At 49.4% G+C, this 22590-nt stretch overlaps 1 protein-coding gene across 1 annotated transcript in view; it reads left to right on the forward strand.

Annotated features, from left to right (window-relative positions):
* Positions 1-2032: 2032 nt before the first annotated feature.
* arhgef28a (Rho guanine nucleotide exchange factor (GEF) 28a) overlaps positions 2033-22590 on the forward strand; it is a 38467-nt gene continuing 17909 nt past the window's right edge. The window contains exons 1-13 of the mRNA XM_084687469.1: positions 2033-2270; positions 4997-5051; positions 11076-11223; positions 11422-11817; positions 14503-14689; positions 15001-15190; positions 15879-15975; positions 17455-17498; positions 17733-17796; positions 20176-20255; positions 20371-20660; positions 20847-21033; positions 21148-21277. Coding sequence (XP_084543595.1) covers positions 5019-5051; positions 11076-11223; positions 11422-11817; positions 14503-14689; positions 15001-15190; positions 15879-15975; positions 17455-17498; positions 17733-17796; positions 20176-20255; positions 20371-20660; positions 20847-21033; positions 21148-21277 — 1846 coding nt within the window. The 5' untranslated portion in view covers positions 2033-2270; positions 4997-5018. The remainder of the gene's footprint in view (positions 2271-4996; positions 5052-11075; positions 11224-11421; positions 11818-14502; positions 14690-15000; positions 15191-15878; positions 15976-17454; positions 17499-17732; positions 17797-20175; positions 20256-20370; positions 20661-20846; positions 21034-21147; positions 21278-22590) is intronic.

The following is a 22590-nucleotide window of genomic DNA, read 5'->3' on the forward strand; positions in this document are numbered from 1 at the left end:
TGCCATCTCAAGCACCTGTCTTGAGCAGGATGCCAAATGTTTTTGCAGAGATTAAAACTCTAATGGTCAATTCAGAGTGGCTCACCTCGTAAGCTGTTGTTCTTGGAGGGCAACTGTGTTTTTGCAGAAACAATCGGAAGGTAAACTGGAGCAAAATGTCTCGCTAGCAAGTCAGGAAGGGTCAGAGACAGCTAAGAGCCAGAGAAGCAGACCTGGGTCTTGTCCATTCATGTAATTGCCCTAGCAATGGTCAATCAAGTGCACCTCAAATCCCTACAGCTTTGGTTGACCCGGGCCTTTGAACAGGGAGGGGTGGTGGTGTGTGTATGTGTGTGTGTGTGTGTGGGGGGGGGGGGGGAGGTGTTGGACTGGAGAGGGTTGCTGAAGGATGGGCAACAAAAGGCTGAATGTGGGCTGACGTGGGAGACTCCTGGATGGTACTGCTGGTTCTTCCAGTCCATAAACCCCCAACAGTCGGCTCCGGAGCCCGGGTGCCAGGGACACCAACGGGGCCGCTCATGGAGCCTAGGTCCATTGTGCCTCCCGTGCTTGCGGCTCTGCCTCCTGCTGTCTGGCCGTGGAAGACCGTGGGCCATGACGTGACCTCACACAACACAGCCGAGCTAGGCATCGAGAGAGGCCTTTATGTCCCCAGAAGGCTCCCATTGTGCCGTTGTTATTGTGCTTTAGTTGTTTGTTTGTTTGTTTTCCCCCGAGTCTCTAATGAGGAGGTCAAGGGTTGCGGCCTCTCCCTGCCGCAGTGGAGGCACCGGGGGGTCTGGAGAATAAAAAGCTTCCAGGTCATTTGCACTGAGCAAATCTCCTCACTGCTAATATCTATGTCAAGATCACACGCAACTCTCGGTCTCAGTAGCCTTGTTTCCAGGAGCATGGGAGCCTCGTCTCCGTGATAAGGCCCCTCCGCATCGCTGCGTCCGTGGTTCATGCTGCTCACGCCATCTCCAGGATTTAGCCCTGTGTGTGTGTGTGTGTTGACTTCTCTCATTAGGAGGCAGGGCCTTATATAAGCACATTGAAAATATTTTCAAGTGTTTGCTCTGTGAGTTTGTACATTTCGTTCGTTTGGGGGGGGGAATCTCACAAGTCATCGTGTTACGACTGTAAGGTGAAAATGCACAAAGTTAGGTTTGGTCATGCATATTCACTGTACAGTCAAAGACCACATAGCGTAGAAATATTACTGCTTTTTGTTCCTCTTGTCTGTCCCATATAAATCATTGAGGTAGTACAAACACACTGTTTCTTTTATTCCTGTGATGTTTTATATGTAATGTACAATATTGACCACATGATGGCAATATAGCCTAATTTCTATTCATGATTAACAGCTATGCTTATGGGAGATGTTTGTTGTGTTCTGTGCCTGTAGATGGCGTCACTCTCTCAGACTCACCTGCTACCTTGTGAACTAAGTCCAGTCATCCTGGAGCTGCCCAAGCCCCCCTCCTCTGGCCTACATTGCACATATTTCTTCGTTCATATAGCAGACTAACTGCAGAGGCAATGTGTGTGTTCCACGCCATGCTCAGTGGTGGCTTGCTGCAGGGTTAGGGTTTGCTTCAGTGGGACCAGGCTGTTTAGCTACAATGATGCATGATTACTCTGTCTGCAAACTAAAGACGTGCTCTGTTTATTTGCACACTTTCAGAGTTAGTGGGTATGAGGCAGGAAGGGTGGGTCACTACATTTGGTCTCTGCCATTTCCTCTCTAAAGCTCTCTGGACAGAGGGCTACTGTGTAGTGTTAAAGTATAGGTAGACGAACAGACGTGACGTGGAAAGTAGGTAGCCTGATAAAATACAATCTAACTAAAACTGTACTTCCAAATGCTACGAGACATGATTGATGAACTAAAGATTTTACCTCTCCTCTGAAGGCTCATGTCAACCAGATATTTTACCCCCAAAAAACTTATCTATACCAGTTCGTGGACACGTGACGATGTTATTGTCCCTCCGCGAGGGAGACCTCTGCTATGCCACCGCTCAAGCGAAAGGCGGGGCTCGAGCAGAGAAGAAGCGGAGCGGCAGTCGTTACACATTTTAAGCTCAGTATGCCTCTCATCATATCTAAGGACGGACGGAGCTGAAAACAAAAGGCTTATAGTGACTTGACAGCTGTCTTATGGCGAATATGTGCGATCCAAAACCATCAGTCATTTAGAGGAAACGAACAGTGGAAAGTATTGCAGTTTATTTTGTGTGCAGCACGTCACTTGCAGCTTTCACATCAGTGCGCGCGGGCTACAGGTAATGTCAAACACTTGTTGCCATGCTTTGAGAAGTTTAGAACAGAAACAACCTTTTCTCCTTGTGTGATCCCGTAGGCCTTATGCTTGTTTTGAATCTTGTGTTGAATATTTGAATGTAGCCTATCCCAACGTCTCTTGATTTCATGAATAATACACCTGAATTATTTTTTCTGCTCAAACACTCAAAAGCCTTGTATGAGCACTGAAAAGAAGTTACAGGCGTTAACACTGTTTTCAGGAAGATAAATATTGAATATTTAAGAATATAATTTTGTTTAAATAAGGATACGATAAGGGTCAATGGTTGAAACTAGTGAGGGTCGTTAATAAGCCAGTGTGCTTATTATCTGAGAGCTCACTCACTTCCTTGTATGAGACTTGATATACTGTTAGTGGCCTAGTCCCAGAAGTTTAGTCCTTTTGGACAAAGAGGAAGGGTGGGCGTAACATAATTGGGTTAATCATGATCCCTTCAGGTGTGAAATGCACAGTGAGAATAATCCTATATCTCATTCTCTCACGTATTGAAACGAATTGCTTTAGTATGCTTTTTGGTTCGCTACAAATGTGAGAGACATCCGCTTCTCAAAGATGAACATGCATCCGAACATGCTTGGCGCGTCTAACGAGGCGTGTCTGTATCTATTGTAGTTCAAGATTCACCTGCTGCTCAGGTATCTGGATTTTTAAATGTTTTTGTTTTTCTGAGAATGAGACATTGCAGCGCCGTACTGCTCTTGGCAGCTCCTTTGGATGGTTGTCATTCCACCCAAGCATCACTTTCTCAGGAGCCGTAAATCACCCTCCGACGCTAGGCTGAACATTTCAGCTGGGTGTTCCTGAGGATATCTGACAGGCACCGCGCCCTTGTCCTTGAGATTGGCCCGAAACAAAAGTACATTGTCAATACATTGCCTCCTCATGCCAGTAGTGTGGTTAGTGAAGCCTTGCCAGGTGTGGGTGACTGAAGTGAGTTAGGCCATGTGAGAGGAATAGGATTATTCACAGGTGACCTCCAAAGACCTCAAGAAAAGAGAACTTGGACACATTTCGAGGCTGAAAATATTTTGGGCACATGACCAGATGGGTAGATATGTCAGGGGGGATCTCCTCCTCTGGTTTTGATGGTGTTCTTTCCCCTTCTGTTTGTGTATGTTTAAGATGTGTGTGTGTGTGTGTGTGTGTGTGTGTGCATGTCTCTGTGCGTCAGCGGTCAGCTTCTCTCCTCAACCTGTGTCCTTGAGTCTCTGGCCAGTGGCCAGGGTCATTTTTTCTGACGTAGACACTGGAGAAGGTCAGGGGTCAGGTCGCCACACGTGGTCTCACCTCTCTACACCTAAGTGACTAGACGAGACATACTGGATGTCGAACCGACAGGAGCTTGTCACGTCATACCCTTTGATCTCAGGCTAGGCTCCACTTACGGGGCAGGCTGGGAATGAAACGAGACTTTGAATGTTCGAGAATGTTCGTCTTTGCGCCTTCCCTCACACGCACCTTGGACTTTTGTTGTCTGCCTTTTGAACATGCCAACCAGCTAGCTAGCTCGTTTGCTAGCTCAACCATTGAAAAGCTCCCAGGTCTATCAACTCGGATTACGTCCTTGTATTTCCTTAGAACCGTCACTTTTTTTTTTTTTTTACCTTGTTTCTCAGAAACATGCTGAAGACATATCCCGCTCAACTTAGTCGACATAAACATTTTAGTTGTGGATGCAGGGTTCTTAACCCCTGGGACCTAACTGGTAATGGCTTCAGCCTATATTGGGGTTGTAATGTGGGGAGAGTGTAAAGGTTTGGACTTCAACCCTGCTCCTCATAGGAAAATAAGCATGCAAATTAGGGAAGCAGATGCTGGATATAATAGTGTAGCCTCATTCCAGATCATTCCACACTCAAATATATACTCATGTCACACAAACGGTGGATTTATGGAACGCACAGACATGTTGGCAGCAAGAGTAATCAAAACAGCTAAGTTAAGGAGGACGGTAGATCATGTTGTTTCCCTCTTTCTTGATTCTAGCCTATTCCAATGTAAATGATCAAATCAACAGGCCAGGGGTGCCAACCTGTCATGGTGACGGGAGTCTCTGAGTGCTGGCTATCTCGCCGTCCGAGACTAGACTGAGCCCTGCTATGCGAGGCTGTCCATGCAGTATTCACAGACCAGGGTGAGGTCACAGCCGATCAGGTGTGTGTGTGTGCACTTTGTGGCTCTCTACAGTTACAGCAGCAGGACTCAGACAGTCATGGCTGTTTCCTGTCGCTGGAGATAAACACACACACACACACACACACACAGGCACACACACACACAGGCACACTCAAAGTAGTTTACAAGTCTTGATTTCTCAGATAACCATCAGCTTTCTCGAGTTTCCCATGGAAACAACATGAATGCCAGAGAAGAATATTACAATGGTATGATGGTCTTTCATGTTAAGACGCTGTGTACCCAAACACGGTGGAGAGAAGAGAGGATTAGACGGGGTCACACATAGAGTCTTGTGATTCTGCCAGTTTTCCTCAACTGTAAGAGTAGAGCAGGTCAGATGTAATATCAGTGCCTTGGAAGACCAATGTCAGAAGAGGACAAGTTCTTCCTCGTGTTTGGGACTGCATGTCTTGGTTGCGTTATTGCTGGGCAGGTTCACAGAGATGTTACTCTGCAGAAAGTACTATAGTGTAAGAACTTAGTATGTGGCTGTTGTTTTCTTCCCAGAATTCCATCAGATGCACAGAGGATGGAGCTGGACCGCAGAGAGGCGCCTCTGTATGTAAGTGTGACCTCTCCCCGGGCAGAAAAGTTGCCCTTGCTCTTTTGTGTGTGTCTCCCGTCTTTCTTCCGTCTTCTACATCTCAACTTCATCTACATCTTTTCTCTCACTCCCTCTCTACCATCCCCCCCCCCCCCCCTATTTCTTTCTACAGCTTCTTGACTGGCTGTCCTTGTGTGTGTGTGTGTGGGAGTGGGGCTCAGGTGAAACTGTATCCTGCTGTGTGTTGTCCCCTGGGTCCCCCTCCCCCCACCACTCAGATCCCCCTCACCCTTCCACTGCCTGCACACCAGATGGCAAGGCATGCTCCTGCCCAGCCAGAATCTGCCCTTATATGTAGGAGTGAGTGTGTGTGTGTGTTGGGGGGTGGGGGGGGGGGGGGGTGGTGGTAATAGGAGCTAGAAAGGGGGAGAGAGAGAGTGAGTTTACAGGAATGAAAGGTCCTTTTATTGTTTATTGGCTCTGAGAATATAAGTCCGGACCAAAAAAGTCATGTTTCTTCAGTGGGTCAATACATACTGTACGTTTCCTATTGTAGAGTTAATCAAAGTGTGGTGGTCCTTGGTGGTCCCCTCATGTCAATTTAGTTCAAAATAGCTCTTAAAGTTTCTCTTTTACATTTGTATTGGATTTCTATAACTCTTTTTAATTGACTTTGTGTCTTTCCTTGTCTCTGTCTGTGTGACTGGATACTGTATAGGTGTGCGTGTTCCATCTCATGGCTCGGAGCCTGGGTGGCCCGGCCACTGAATCTTTGCCAGATTTCTGCAGGCAGGAGAGAGTGTCTGTTTGTTTAGCTCTGTCATCGGTTCTGGAGGGGGTCCCGGGGAGACATTTACTCTCCGTTCTTTCAAGGTTGTTTCAGAATGCCCGGAGAACGAGCCGACCGTAGGTGACTGCACACCGGAGTCACGCACGCGTGACTTAAAAAGTAGAGTATAAACTGAAGCCTTTACGGACGGTCCTAGCTCTCCCTCTTTGTTGAAGTCGTGTTTGGTTACAACACTGTTTACCTTCAACCGACCTCTTGAGTCTGTGCCTGCAGCCACCATTTGCTAGAATTCTGTTGGTATATGTCTTGTCTCGTGCACACACCCACAGCTATACATGTTTAGATTGGGTGAGCCTCGAGGAAAACCAGAGGTCATTAAGGTTTCAACCAATGGGGTTTCACATAGGGAACGAGGCACAGACAAAGTCAATAAATAATCTCTAATATTCATGTACGATCAGTGAGATGTAACACCTCGTTTGGTTTCTGGCGGCCTTCTTGGTGTAGGCATGTGTGCCATGACATGACATGTCTGAACATGTACTTTACTGCTGGCCTGGGAGGAAGTACTGGTCCCCACCCTGCCACTCTGGGGTCACTACACAGCAACTCAGCACACTCCCTCGTCAATGAGGTCCAGGCCTCAATGCCGGGCTTTATGCATGTATGTGTGTATGCACTGCAAAGTGGACGTGTGTGTGTGTGTGTGTGTGTGTGTGTGTGATTGAGAGAGTGTTATTGTAACCGGCCTGTTAAAAGATTTAAGAAGGACCTGTGCAGAAACGGCCCAGAGTCTGGCTCGCATCAGAAATGGCGGCGCAGAACAATTGACAAATGGTCGTATTGAGTGGTAGGCATCGGCAGCCAGCGCTCCGTGTGTAATTGGCTGTGTCTGAAGAGGTGGTTTGAGCCGTGCGGGGGAAATAAGAACTATGATTTATTGAGTTCTTTTGAATGAGCTCAAGTCTCTCTCTCTCTCTCTCTCTCTCTCTCTCTCTCTCTCTCTCTCTCTCTCTCTCTCTCTCTCTCTCTCTCTTCTCTCTCTCTCTCTCTCTCTCTCTCTCTCTCTCTCTCTCTCTCTCTCTCTCTCTCTCTCTCTCTCTCTCTCTCTCTCTCTCTCTCTCTCTCTCTCTCTCTCTCTCTCTCTCTCTCTCTCTCTCTCTCTCTCTCTCTCTCTCTCTCTCTCTCTCTCTCTCTCTCTCTCTCTCTCTCTCTCTCTCTCTCTCTCTCTCTCTCTCTCTCTCTCTCTCTCTCTCTCTCTCTCTCTCTCTCTCTCTCTCTCTCTCTCTCTCTCTCTCTCTCTCTCTCTCACCCCTAGAGAAATCACTGTGTGTGTGTCAGCCTCCCTCAGTTTATCCAGGTGTGAATGTGTGTATGGGGTTATCAGGCTTTGTGCCACTGGCTTTGAGAGATCACTTGCTAGAAGATTGTGTTCTTATGTTCTGCTGGGTTTGGAATGGTATTTTGGCTATAAGGAATAGTTTTGGTTTGTGTTTTGGGTGAGAAGAAAGGAATGTGTGCTGTCTGAAGCAGTTTGAAGACAAATAAAAACATTGCTTTTATACAGGTCAAGCATATCAGTGCCATGACGTGCTCTAAGAGATGGCTGAAGTCTCACACATTGCCCCGGGGTATGCTTGAACGTTCACTGCATTTTAAAGCATTAACTTACAAACTTCCCGCTGCTTGATGTGCTCATATAGAGTGTGTATCATATAGTGGTGCAGAACTAGGTTTTTCCAAAACAGAAAAAGAACGTTGGCATTTACCTGTGGAATAAGCATCATGTGAACATGATCCAAATGTGGGTTTGATTGAGCTGCAGCCGCCAGTCAAGAGGGCCAACAGGTGCCAGCGTGGCACTGATAGAGTTGGTGGGAACTGCTGAATGAGCTTGAAAGGGCGCCTTTTATCTTGCCCGAGTGGGTTAATGATTACAATCTTTTGTTGTCCGAGAACTAAGGTAATGGTATTTGCCGTGCTGGCTTGACCAAAGTTAGACGAGTAGTAAAACCACAGTATGTCATGTCTTTGTATCTGCGAGATAAGCCTGAGAGAGTTAGGGGGTTGACGTGAGCAAACATGATCAAATGCTCATACATAGCCTATACTTTGGTCTCTGTGGGGATGACTTCAAATGACCAGTCCTGAGGCGTAAATGCGGTGTGTAGGTTGAATTTAGACATACATCAAGTCTGTCAATTGAGGTGTCGCTTTAAGCTTGTTATGTAACAGGAATCTATGCTGAGAGTCGGTCTTCTGTCATGTGAAAGAGGTATGGGTGCGATCCAGGTTTTAGTGACAGTCTTTCAGAAATGTATGAATGTGCCATGAGTCCACTAAATTGAATACGAGGTATGTGACTCTGAAGAGAGAAGGGCACACACACACACACACACACGCATGCACACACACACACACAACCACCCTGAAGGCTCAGATGTACAATAATTCTGTTTCGGTACACTGAGCGTTTAGACAGGTTTGTCTTCCTCTTCTATGTGACCTGTTTCACTTTGGATTTACTTGAAAGGCATCAGGTGACCTTTTAGGTGACTCTTACAATGACCAACAAACGCTCAAGTGAGATGAAAGGAAAGCTGTTGTATTCCCTTTCTAGCAGTGCCTATAGAACCCGGTCAGTGGTGAGCAAACTGTATAAAATCTGCCCACGTGATCTTTGATCAAAGCACATCTATAAAGCCATTAGCTTTTTTGTATTAAGGACCATCAGTAGCAGTCATGTTTTTATTTCTTAAAAGGATTACAGAGTTTGATTGAACTTCAAAGTGCACAAAGAAACCCGACCAGTAGTCCTAATGCATGATTTAATGAGCTCAAGTTGTGCAGAGAGAGAGGGAGAGGGGGAGAGAGAGAGAGAACCACACCGTGAGTCAAAGTCAATAAAAACACATTTGACTGTATTAAGGTTGGGGATGGAGCGAGAGAAGGAGAGAAAAACTGTTGGAAATCAATATTCGTTGTGTTTTCCCATTGTCTTGGCTCCACCACTCTTGTACCTAATTCATTGGACCTACTGTTGTTCAGCCTGTTGTTGTTGTTGCTGTAGATGTGGTTCCCATGACGTCACCTGTTTGGGTCCCTCAGGAGATCACACCAGATAGCCAGACACTCTCTGTCTCTGTCTCTGTCTCTCTCTGTCTCTCTCTCTCTCTCTCTCTCGGTATAATTTGAAATAATAGACTTTTAGATTTATTTGAGCCAAACACAACAGCTATATGCTGTAGGGTATGAGAAAGAGATAAGCATCAAGTCAATCCATTGTGACTCAGAATGGAAGACCATGTTCCATAATGAGCACATTGGGGAATAGCTCCTCAACCCTAACACCTTTCCCATGGACGTTCACCGCAAAGTGAATTATTCAAATGTCACTCGATCCAACTGCGTCACCGTGTCACAGTCACAGAGTCACAAAGTCAAATAATAAGGCCAAGGGAGCCCTGGAGCCAGACCCATGAATCAGCCTGACATGTGACCTGCTCACTCCAAAACACAAACAAGCATGCCTTACCACAACCCCCACCCCCCCAGTCCCCCACCCCCCCCTCCTCCTCCTAGCCTCTCCCCCTCCAGGCTTCACCAGCTACACCTGTGACTTGTAGTATCGCCTCGGTGTTTGTCAACCTTAGACCAGGTTGGTGGTTCTGCTATCTTATCTGGAGAGGTTTATTCTCGAGCTGTCTGAGATAGCCTGTGACATTCACTCTCCTTTTACTTGCTTCCCTAACGACCAGGCGGATGATTAAGTGGCTGTTAATCATCTGACTTCTAATAGCATCACAGCAGTTGAGATTTATGACTTAGATTTATTTTATTTTTTTTTCTCTAAAGGGGGGTTTTCCTACTCTGGCACTTAGCTCATCTTTCTCATCTCTTCCTGTAGTTGTACAGTAGGACACAGTACTCTGCTGTTGTATTGCCTCCCAGTCCTTTCCCTGCTCCCTCAGGATTGGTGATTAGTTGTGTGGTAAAAGCGAGGCCCACTGGAGGCCTGTAGCACTTCTAATGATGTTGTATGGGGTCACACGCCCCATTAAATCATTGCCACGTGTCACTCATAGCAGGACTGTGAGGTCCCATCCAGGCAGCCCTCCATCCTCCTCCATGTGTCCTTCATTCGTCCCCGGTTCCATCTCCATCCCTCCACCGTTTCGCCACTCCTTTCCCCCAGCCCTTCCGTCACGCCATCCCTCTTACCCACTTCCTTGTGTTCGCCCTCGACCCAATCCTTATCTCCTCCCGCCATCCCTCCCTCCCTTCATCCGTCTCTCCTCACCTTTTCAAGCAGTGTCCGATTGGCCGCCTTTCATGCACGGATCGGGTCGCCGCTGTGATCTGTGTCCCACCCTTCTCGTCTTTAGAGGCCTCCAGCCACGCTAATTGTGTGTGGGGGGGGGGGGGGAACCAAATCCCTCACGTGAAGGAGGGAGGGAAAGAGGGTGGAGGAGTGATCAAGAGACGGGTGAGGAAGACACGGGGGGGAAGGGGAGAGAAAGTGAAAGGTTGTTGGGGGGGGGGGGGGGAAGAAGAACCGGTGTAAGGATTACGAGGAGGATCATTTGAAGGGGGCGGGGGGGGGGGGGACCGAGTTCTAAGGAAAGAGAGGGGTCAAAAGGGAGCGGGAACAGGATTAAGGCTGAGGCGAGAGAGGTAAGAGTAAAGAACTGCCGATCCCTGAGTGTCGGCTGAAGAGGTGAACGGATGGTGCCGGAACGGGGACTGAGAAAGGTGTAGTGAGGCATTCCCACAGTGGAGGACCTTGGGGTGGGAGTGTGGGGCTCTATTTCTTTACCCCCCCCTCTCCCCTCCTCTCTCCACCATTAAGTCTGAAGGGCCCCTCACAATCCAGGAAGCACAGGAAGGGTTGTAGAAAGACTGGAAATAGTAAAAGGCCTTTTAAAGGGGGTGGCTTTCAGACACACCTTATTCCCTCAAGCAGGAAAGTGTTCTGTTTCTTTGTAGCTACTCTGTTCTGGTGTTGTGTGGAGACTGGAGCTTCTCAATGGCGGCCTTGATGAGGTGACTGAGGTATGCGTTGGGTTGGTTGTATGGATGGCTAGGCTTGTTGTTGACCTCCTTGGGCCCATTCAACCTCTCCCTGCATAGTAGTTGACTAAGCCTGTATGATACAAAGATTATTTATCCTGTTGTTTCTCTGTCTGTCTGTCTGTCTGTCTGTCTCTCTGTCTCTCTGTCTCTCTCTCTGTCTCTCCTCCCCCCCCCCCCAGGGCCAGGTGGAGGCCCGTGCTACATTGCAGGTTCTGGACGCAGAAGAACAGGCCGAGTTCTATGTGGTTCTAGAAGGTTCCAGACTCACCCATGTGACCGTGGCCAAGAGAACAGAGGATGGAGCCTCCCTAAGCTTCACGGTCCCAGGTGAGTCCCTCGGGCTCGGTCGCCTTGGAGAAGGGATCGGTTCAGGGGGAGTGGTGACCCAAGTCATTGACTAAGAACGCTGACTAAGGTCATTGACCTTTTGCTTTTCCTTTCATTTGCTTTCCTGTGAATTCAAGGTATATTTGAAAACGAAATAACAGTACATCAGGCATGACTGACGGGTCTCTCCTTCTCAAGGTCACGACCTCCCAGAGGCTGTCTCTGTGTCCTCCTACCGCCACACCAGAGGGTTGGCCAAACCATGTGAAGGCAGAGCTTCTCTGAAATACATCCAGGATACGGTGCAGGAAGTGGTGGAGTACCTGGCAGCCAATAGCGACCATCTTAATAGCCAAAGCTACCTGGAGGTCCTGCGGATTATCTCACGAGAGGGTGGAGCCAAGAACGGGACTGGCGGCCCAGGGGAGGAACCTTGTCCTGGGCAGGGCTACCAGGAGGATGGGCCTGTGGTGGATGGATGTAGCCCAGAGCATGAAGTCGCACTCCGGGAGATGGATGAGAGGATTACCCTGGCCATGGCTAACATGGATCATCCTCCACTGTGGAGCAGCATGCGGAGCCAGCCAAGAGAAGGTAACCATCTACCTTCCCCATCCCATAGAACAACAGCTCTAAATCACCAAATCAGTTCAGGCGAAAGGGTCGACTCAACATTCAGGATTAATTGGATCGGGATGTGATTCCGTTTTTATTTGGGTTGAGGGAGGCTAAAGATGGCGACTCCGTTGTGGACTGATTCTCTGAATCTCTGAATCTGGAGTCGCTCCAGGTTCACCAGGCTCCTCTGATTCCTTTTGACACTTCAAAAAACGAAATCTTCCACTCAGCTCTATCAGTCATATAGATTATAATTAGTAGTGGACAAGGGAGATAGTCTGAAAGGCTTTATCCAAGATTAGATAGAGAAATATCTTGAAAATTGTAATATTCAGTAGAATGTTGGCAATGCATGGCAGACAAGTTGAAACTTTGTTTCGTGTGTCCCAGTATTGTCCTATTTATAGTTCGGGGTAAATTTCAGTGTCCTGAAATCTAGCTACATGTTTGTGTCACCTGACGCGCGTGTCCAGTCGAGCGAGGGGTGATCATAAAAGGAGCAGGTGTTCCACAAGGTGTGTGTGTGTATGTATGTGTGCACGTGTGTCAGAGGAGGGGAAATGACAGCCATTAGTGATGGATAGGAGGATGAGCTCAGTCCCACAGCTCACGCTCTGAGTGGTGTGTTCTGGTCCCATCTGTCTCACTTGGTTTCATCTCGTCCTGAACACGCACACATATAGACTTACGGGAACACTTACTCACTGTACCACCGCCTGCACATACCAGCTACTCATGCATAGTGAAAATACCCTTTCCTGTGTTGTTGTTTCGGGTTACAAAGGGATGGAAAATTCACAGATTTTTTTGTTGTTTGTTTTGGAGAGATTTTGTGCCAAATCTTTTTTTTTTTTTCAGCTATTTTCAAGCTTAATATTGAATACAAATGATTGCTAGTCTTCTTCAACATTTGCAAGTATATTGCTGTTAAACAAGAATATTATTTTGAATTAGTATGTTAGTTGTGGAGTGTTCATAATGTAAACTTGTTTAATGGCCTGTTTAATGAAACCATTATTAATTATTTATGTCTGCATCTCTTCTGTTCCCATGAATTCCCCCCAAAATCTCAGCAATGGCCCCCCCAAAAATCCCCCAAAATTTGCAAATAGTCGCTATGAAAGAAGTTGTTACTGTGGTGGTTACTTGTTGTGATTACAGTGGTGCTTGCATTGGTGATAATAGTCAGCAAGAAATTGCTGACAACCAACAAACCAGGACCACGGCACAATTCCGCCTCGCTGCCAGACAGAACAAGCTGGCAGAAGGCCGGATGAGGCTGGTACTCCTCCAGCCATACAAATGCAAGCACAGAAAGTACATCACGCAGCTTGGGAAGTTCTGTTCAACAGGGATGCTTTGCCTTCCCGGGCTAGCAGACACATGGAGAGGAGAGGCACAGGTGGGGAGAATTTCTCCTCGCGACGGCAGACTTCAAGTGAACCCCAAGCTTCTTGCGTAAGCGGCAGGGCCAATTGTGTTAGCGAAATCACGACAATAAATTCTCACTGTCGAGGTGTCCTATTGTCTGTGTGCCTGCGTGTCACCTCCCATTAGTGACCAGACGACAGCCGGCTCAGCTTTCTTAACTCCGCTGCCTCCCCTGTTGAGACACTGGACATGTTCACTGACACAAACCGAGATGAAAACGATCGGGTTGACACTCGGGTTTATCCAATGTTGCGGGACGTTTTGTCAGCGCAAATTCCTCTCCGCTGAACTCTGACACAGTTACGGTTTGTGTTCTCATCCACGCCGTGATTCGAACTGGGTCCCAATTACGAGTGGCATTGTGCGGCTGACGGAGCCTTTCAACACAAGTATGCCTCGATCACAAACCGGAGAGAGGGAGGGAGGTAACGGAGACAATGTGACCAAGAAGTAAGGCCACAGAAAAGAAAGCGATGAAGGGACCAGAGTGAATATGACAATTAGAGAGAGAGGGGAAAAAGAGCATTTCTCCAGCAGGATTTGAGCGAGATACTGGATTACCATGGTAACGCTATCCCTTTTTCTCAGCCCTTCGGAGAATAATTGATGGCAAGGCCAACGTGTCCTGCTCGGGTGTTCGAGTCCTCCAGTGTGTGCTTGTAAACCCAGGGCCGGCCACGTGGAGGCTGGGTGCTGTTGAAGCCACCTGCCCCCTCTTTAACACATGGACCAAAGTCGCTCAACCTGTTCTCATTAGTGCGTGTGTGCGTGTCATAGTAAACGTTAGCGAGAGGAGAACACTCCCCGCATAAACACCAGCTATGAGAAAGCTGTGTGTATCTTTGGTATTTATCAGGTGTTCATGTTCTCCTTCTACGGTATTGTTCATATGGCTGAAGGGCCACATACATGGTACATCCATATTGTGTGCTGCACATCATTAATAATAGTTGGTGTGTTATTAGTATAGATTTGTCTTAACATGTACAGTTAGCTACACACCAGACACTGCCAAGACTGTAAACTTGTATCTCGGGAGACGATGTTTAACATGGAAAGTAAATAGCAGTGTGTGGGGTGTGATTAGTCAACGGTAGAGCAAGTCGATATGATTTAAATGGTGCTGTTGTTTTAGGCTAAATATTTTACTCTCGCCATTTTCTCTCTCTCTCTCCATTCTTTTTTCCTCTCTCTTTTTTCTCTATTGTCTTTTTTCTACTACCTGTCTAGCTGACCTCCAGCCCAGAGAGACCCTTCTCCATCTTTCCGTCCGACTCGGGCTACTCCATCTCTCCCGCTTCCTTATTCGACAGCCCAGGGGTCAGAGGGCACTGACCTTGCCCAATCTGGAGGGGGACACACCCCTTCAGCTGGCCCAGAGAAGGGAAGACCACGCCCTTTTCCGCGCGCTCGCCACGTGAGTCTCGCCCACACAGAACCACAAACCCGCGCGGAACACCAAGTCAAAACGCCATACACATAGAGTGAAAGAGTGTCTCTGACCAGCCGAGGTCGTCATTCGAGAAGCGAGACCGGCTAAAACGTCCTCGCGTCCTGACCAACCACAATGCATCTCGAGCATTCTGTCTGGGCGTGCGGATCTATTCCCAAGTGCTGAGGCCTTATGTTTATTTCCGCTTCAGCAGGGAACAGAGAGCAAACCAAACTAACTAACCCTAACCCCCCCCCCCCCCCCCCCCTTTTTCTTTGTTTCCCCCGGTCCGGCAGCCCCCCTATCTCCACGGCGGCCCCGCCCCTTGGGGTGAGCTGCGTGTGGTCCGACGGCTCCCGGGCCCTGCTGTTCTCTCCCGGGTCGGACGCCCTGACCCTCACGGCCCAGCGGGCTGTGGCGGCCAGCGCTCTGGACGCTGTGGAGTTCCTCAGGGACAGACGGACGGAGCAGGACATCGCCAGACAGGTGATCAGGGGTCTGTCCGCTGGGGGATGTCAGTGGGCTTGTTGAATGTCGACGGGTCGGCTGACTTGTGGTACTTGACACCCCCGTATGGGAATCCTTGGTTGATGCAATCGCTCATCGGAAGACATATCTTAAGCTGAAGGGATTCGTGGGAGTCATTTGTCATTCCGTTGCGAGCTGGCTCGTCTCTAAGCGTGTTCATGCACGAGGAACATGCATTGTAAAAGTCCATTGGAGTTAATTACAGGTTGTCGCGTTTGTACACACTCCACACGCTTTAAACATGATCAGAGGGAATGCGAAAATGATGACATTTTTATGATCCGTGCGGAAGATATGTTGAATGATGTTGTAACTTGAGTGGCAACCAATGACAGTTTGGTTAGAACTCCGGGAGAGTTTTAAAGTTGCTGCCTGAACAACATTTTAATCACTCATATGAGAAGAGAGGGGTTTATTTTATACTTTTAATACCTCTTGAATGTGTAATATTCCTATTCACAAGACTCGCTGCTGTTTCTGGATTGAATCCATTTCATAATGTCATAAAAAAAAAAAAAAAGGATATGAGCAAGTTGAACCAAAAGGGAATTTTCAAATGAGTCACTAATGAATCAATGACATCATCAGTCAAACGAATCCTCGTGGGTTTAAATAATGGTGCCTGTATTGTCCCTCCGTGTTCCAGATCACAGAGCTCAGAGGTGAGGCTCAGCTGAACCACAGAGACACAGAGGACCTCCTCCACAGCACAATGACAGACAAAGACAAGAACAGTAATACAGGTGAGGGGGCCTCTCAGACCATGCAGTCAGATCACGTGCTGTTGTTTGGGGAATTGAAACTTTTTCAGTTCAGAATTTCCTTTTTTTATTTTTATTTTTTATCAATTTCGAGTTTAAAAGGAAGAGTTCTTAATGAACCATTTTAAACAGGAAGTCGGAGGAGCCACTGGAGGTGGTCATAGTGTTCCATACAGGTCCACCTGGGTCCACAAATAGCTTTGTGTACTAGCCAGGATCCTAATGAGGATCTAGTTACCTCAGGCACACAAAAGGTGGCTCACTGCTGTTTACCCACGATGCACTGGCCTGAGAAGATCTGTCTCTCTCTCAGGCCACACCGTGCCCAGCAAACATCGTCTTTCATGTGTGTGTGTGTCTGTGTGTGTGTGTGTGTGTGCTCCACATGAACCAGACAGAGCACACAAGCTGTACGCATACAAGAGAGAAGGTGTGTGGCCAAAAACAGAAAAAAAATAAGAAAAGAAAAGCATTAAGAGTGCGTGTTAGAGCACACCCACTCAGTCGGGCTTCTTCGAACCAGCCAAGATGAAGACAGCCTGTGATGTTAAGAGTGTGTGGAATGTGTGTGTCCAGAGTCTGCATGGGAAAATGCTCTCTCGTGGGCCTCCCTCCGTCAACACGAGTGTATGGACCAGATCCTGTATGACCTAATATGACTGGGATTATAGGTCCTACACACACACACACACACACCAGACTTTTTGAGGTGTCTGAAACACTGTGGGTCTGTGAATACATTGAGGCCTCTGTGCTGCCCATATTTATCTATATTCCTCTCTCTCTCTCTCTGTCTCTCTCTCTGTCTCTCTCTCTCTCTCTCTCTCTCTCTGTCTCTCTCTCTCTGTCTCTCTCTCTCTGTCTCTCTCTCTCTCTGTCTCTGTCTCCCTGTGTTTCTTGGACGAGCTCACCTTCCTACTCTGCATGTCTCGTCTCGTGTCGTGTGTTTGCCTCCACGGGCGATTGTGTATGTGCTGTGTTTGTGTTTATGCAGCGATTGTACCTCTGTGTGGGAGCTTTGCCATGAACAAACAGGCATCCCCCCCAGGAGAGAGGGAGTGTGTCCCAAACCATCGGTCTGCCTCACAAAGAGCTCTGTGTGTTTGTGGACCTCCACAGTACAAACGTGCACACACACACACACACACCACAACGCTGCTCTAACACACAAGATATACCGCTCCGCTTTCCAGTCTGAACCCATCCTGGTTTTGGTTACCATAGCGACGATAGGCTGGATATCGACACGTCAACAGGGGAGACGGGATGCGTACATTGCTATTGATCTTGTCCCCCCCCCCCCCCCCTTCCTGGCCGGACTGAGCATGCTATATCTGTTCTACAAGAAATCAACCCCCCGCCCCCCCCCCCCCCCCCTCCCCATGTGATGCCCTAACTGCTTTGGCGGTGGGCTCACTGGTAGCTCACTGTCTGTCAGGCTCACAGTCTCTCTGCTTTCAGATGGGCCTGGGAAGCTCCAGGTGGACCGACTCGTCGCGGACAATGTGAGTACGCGATCCCAGGAGCACCCCGGGCGAGATGTGGCGGTCCTGCCTTTGTGTCTGTGTGTGTGTGTGTTTGTGTGTGTATACGTCAAAGTTCGCGCTGCTGGGTGTGCCCGCGCGTGCGCGTGTGTGTGTGCACAGACAGAGAGGGCAAGAGAGAGCATGTGTACACGGGCGTGTTGTCCACCCGCTGACTCACATCTCTGCCGTGTGATTTCTGTGGTGGCCAATCAGGTTTTTGAAGAAGAGCTTGTTCTCTCATTGGACGATGATGAGGAGCTTCAGCCATCAATAACGAGTGAGTGTCTCTCTCTCTTTCTCTTTATGTCTTTCTCTCTTCCTCTCCTGCTCTGTAATGGATGTGTCATGCTGAAGACCTGTGGAAGTGTACGTGCTTCAGGTAGAGACAATGTCTACCACAGTAGCATGTTTTATTCGGCCCGCCCCCTGCTGTTCACAGCGTGAACTGCAACTCGGATGTGCCTGTCGTCTGCCAGCGTCTTGCCGACTCGCCCTGCATAACCCTCGTGTAAGTTTTGAAATGCTCAGCACTAACTGCTGCCGACACAGAGGGCTTTCCGGAACACACCTTCATTTCAACTCCCCAACTGTGTTTTGGCCGGGTTGAACCGAGTCTCTTTGAGGCTGATGGAGGTTTTGTCCTCCCGGGACCTCTTGTTTGTGTCGCCGCCCCTCCCAACCCCGAAACCTCACAATGACTCAGACTGTGAACGGCAGGAATCTGCTCTGTCACTGGGACAAAGGCAGGAATGGGGACAAGCTGGTCTCGACCAGGACATGCCCCCTCGCCCCCTATGCACCCCCCTTTGCCCTGCTGTACTATTCCCCCCCCCCCCCCCCAAGTTTGTGAGTTGGACAGTGGCCTTCTGTGATTGAAGTGAAGGAAGGAATGTTAACACGCTCAAATGTCATAGGCGTACAAAAGCTGACATTTAAGAGGATCCACACGCTGTAACCTGGGGAATTGCTCCTGACACAACGCACGCACGCACGCGCACACACACTCATTGGTTTACTAGTATAGTAAAAGAATATGTGAGTTGGAGAATGCTGGGAGGTTTAGGGGGGTTGCTGTGGTTACAGGAGATGCTAATTTCCTGCGCGTTGTCAGGGGAGAACCCTATGAATGGAGAGTTTGTTGTAAACTCAGCAACTCCAGTCTGGTACTGCTGACAGACAGATGCCTGTAAACCTGCTAGGTTTACACACAACACAACACACGCACACACACACACACACACACACACACACACACAGGGGCCGACAGAACAGACTGCATTAGACCTGTTGGGGGGATAAGATGGCCAAGGCAGAGGTCCCTTGCGATGTGCTGAGTAGAGTGAGTTTTCCAGTATCACCTTAGCTGTGTTAGCTGTGCTAGCAACCGGGAACAGGGAACAGGAAATGCCTGAGTGATGCCCAGGATTTCCCCTACATTAAGCCGGGGCGTGGCCCGGCTAGGCTAGGCTAGCCCAGACATCAGAGAGAGACTAAGAAAGCTCATCAAAACAAACTTCCAACCAGCAGGATTGGCTCCTGGAGATGATCCCAAAGGCAGCCCTGTTAACGTCACGGCATGGGAAAGACTGGTGTTTACATCATCAGAACACCAGAGCCCTCTGTACTGGACAAGTTGTTTGGAACTGAAGCTGGCATGACATTGTCTAATAGCACTCTCATGTTCGTTTCATAAAACAATACATGGATCATGTTGTATTGAGATTGTATTACGTTACCTCCCTCTCTCTAAATTTAAACCCTCCCGACCTGGCTTTGTTGCCTTTTGCAACGCTGAGCAGGCAAGGGTCATGATGTGTGTGCAGAGTCTCTCCATGAAGGGTTTTATGACAACAAACCTTTAAAGGTCGTAAAGGAGGTTTTTCTACAGCCGGCCGTTGAAGCGCACGCACACGCGCATGCCTACCTACACACAAATATTGTGTTTGTCTGAATAGAACAAGGTTGTAGTCATATTTTTGGTCGGCTCCATTAGGGAATATAATAACTGAAGTTGTTTTGAACCATTCTGTCTCCACCACGGCACGCTACTTCCATCAGAACTGTTGTCGTTCTTTTGAGTGATGCTCCGGCATCTGGAGTTCGGCAATCGTTAATCTCTTTTCCTGGCGTACAGTCTGGCGTTGTCAGTCTCTGCAGGTTGCATTTTCGCATCCATCAATCTGGCATCGTTAGCTGTGGTCTGCTGTCTCTCTCTCCAATGTGTCCTGCTGTCCTCTCCCTCGCTCGTCCTCTCGCTCCCCTTTGCTCACCCCCCCCCCCCCCCCAACTCTCCCCTGGCCCCTCTCTCACAGTATTTTCTCTCTGTCTGTGAAGCCTTTTTACATCCGTTTCTGGGACTCTCTCTCTGAGAGATCTCTCTCTCTGTCTCTCTCTCTATCTCTCTATCTCTCTCTCTCTCTCTCTCTCCTCTGGGTCTTGGCATGTGACAGACATCAGGGTGAGTGTACCGTTATCAAAAGGGGCTTTGCTCCATCCTACGTCAGCTCTGGCAGTAAATCACTCAGCCAATAAAAACACATTCCTGCTTGACGGCACTCAAGAAGAGCACACGGAGCACGAGGACAGATGAGGACAGCACTGAGATGAACCGTGTGTTCTGACACTGTGTGTGTGTGTGCGTGTGTGTGTTCTACAGTGAAGGGCCAGGCAGCCTCTGCTGTGTCTATGACCAACGGAGGGAGTCACGCCCGATTGGACAGCATGTTAATGACTCAGGTGCAGAGGCGTTTTTTTTTTTCTCCAGCGCTTTTCTCTCTAAAACATTTGTCATCAACTCATCGACTATAGTTCTGTCTCTCTATATCTGTCCATTTGTCTTTTTCCTCTGCAGGGGAACGATGTGGACGGGATGCACAGTGTTGCCGGGGTCACCACGGACAGCTCTGGGACAGACAGCCGTGCGTGCGACGCGGTGCACGCCGAATCCCTCCTCCAGGCCACAGACACGCCCCCGCCACCTCCGGACCTCCAATCAGACGACGGCCAGCCCTTGGCCCCTGCGACGTCCGCCCCCCTCCTCCCCTCCCCCGCCGACCAGGCCCTCGCCAGACTCAAAAGCATCCCGCACTCTGACCTGACCAACCGCGCGGAGGCCACGCCCTTGGAGCCCTGTGACCTCAGGTAGAAGTCTCCTCCGATTGGTCCGTTGCCCTGTCACTATAGGGACTGTTCAAAAACAAGAGGTCAGGGCTCTTCCCCTGATCGACTGACATCCAGCGCCACAGGCATTGGCCCCTCTCGGTGTGTGTGTGTCTAAGGGCCTGTCGTGTGTTGACGTTTTTCCCCTTCTCCCTCGTCTCCCTTCAGCCCCACTCTGGTCTCCCTGGAGGTGGACAGTGAGGGCGAGGGCGAGGGGCCCATGTCTCCCCTCTCGCTCCTCCACTCGGACCCTCGGAGCAGCGGGGACGAGAGGGACACCGTCGACCCCTCCCCCGACCTGCCCTGCGTACGCTCGCACTCCACCTCCTCGGCAGGCGAGGCCGCTCCCTCCAAGGTAACCCGTCGGGGGTCTTCAACGCAGCTCCCCTCCCCCAGGTCTTTCAGCCCTTCACAGGCGGCACAAACGGAGCTTTCTAGAAGGGCTACGTGTGTGTATGTGTCGTTCCAGGACGTGGTCGACCCGGGGATCCGTCTGCGCTCCTACTCCTACTCCTCCCCCAAGGTCCTCTTGCGCCCCGCCCACTTTTCCCGAGACTCCGCCTCTTCCTCCTCCAACCCAGCGGCCAGCCCCGGCTCAGGTCAGCGTCGGCATGACGACCGTCGGAAAATGTGCTCAGCTTTGTTAACTTAGTCTTGTGAGAGGGGGGGGGGTTCCCTTTGCGACGGTGAAAACGTCTCATTTGTTTTGACGTGTTTTTTATTTGTTTTTATTATTAGAACACTTCTCTGGGAAAACGCTCGTTTTGAACTGTGTGAGGCCTGCTCCTGTTTCTAACTCTTTTGTTGTTGTGAGAGTGAGTCGACCAGGGGCAGGGGTTAGGGTGGTGGCCATTGGGGAGGTGGGGGGTAGTGTGAACATTTATCTCGATTTCTAGTTTCGTCTCCTTTCATGAAGTTACTAACTACAACACCTTTTGTGTCACTAATACTACATACACTCAACCCTAATATGTTCACCATGGATATCATTTTGCATTCGTCTGTATGCTATGTGTTTGTATTCCATCCAAACCCAAAGTATACCAGACCGATAACGCGACACACAACAGCAACACCTTCCAAATCCAGTGTAAATCTATCAGGTGTTGACTGAACTGGACTGTCGGTGCTGTGTGACCACTGCAGCAGCGACCTTTGCTTGCCCAGTGTGCCCGACCGTCCTCCTCCCTTGAGGCCACCCCGATCTATATCTGGGTGGATCGTCCTAAAGGCCTGTGCTCCTCCATCCAGCTGACCCGCTTGAGTCTGAGTCGGTTCTTGTCCTGAGGAAGGAGAGGGGGGGGGGGGGGGTTGGAGTCTCGCGGTGCCAGTGAGCTCTCTGTGTCCACTCTGCCTTGTAGATGGCGTGTTCCACAACCTCTACCACAGCAGATCTCTCCTTCAGGCCCTCTCTCTGTCTAAATCTCTCTCTCTGCTCCACCCCGGTAGTAAGTACTTCACCTTTAGTCCTCAGCTGCTGAGACTGCGCATGGCATGTGTGTGTGTGTTGACCTCTTCCTCTTGCATGCGCTGGCTCGGCTGTCTCCGTCCGATCGCAGGGCCGACCCGATTGCGGCCTTCCGTGGGGCTTGTCATCCCATAGTGACGTGTGCGTGCGAGTGAGAAGGGGGGAGGGCGTGGGCAGTGATGTCATCACACGGGGACAGACGGTGCGGTTGCTCCGGGTGGCCTGGTGGCGAGTCTGGCACAGAGGGGCTCCTCTGGGGGCCACGCACGGCCCTCTGCCACGGCTGGCGGGGCTCCCGATCGCATGTCTGCTTGTCTGGGCTGTCGCTCTCGTTTCATTTCCTCCTCGCGTTGTGTCTGCGGTGTGCTTCAGTACTTGATTGACTGTACGGGCTGTGTGTGAAAATCCTCGGACCGATTCCGAACCAGGAAGTGTGTTTAGTTA

This window comes from Hypomesus nipponensis, chromosome 22 (genome assembly GCF_054491055.1).
Source record: "Hypomesus nipponensis isolate SF chromosome 22, ASM5449105v1, whole genome shotgun sequence".
Lineage (NCBI taxonomy): Eukaryota > Metazoa > Chordata > Actinopteri > Osmeriformes > Osmeridae > Hypomesus > Hypomesus nipponensis.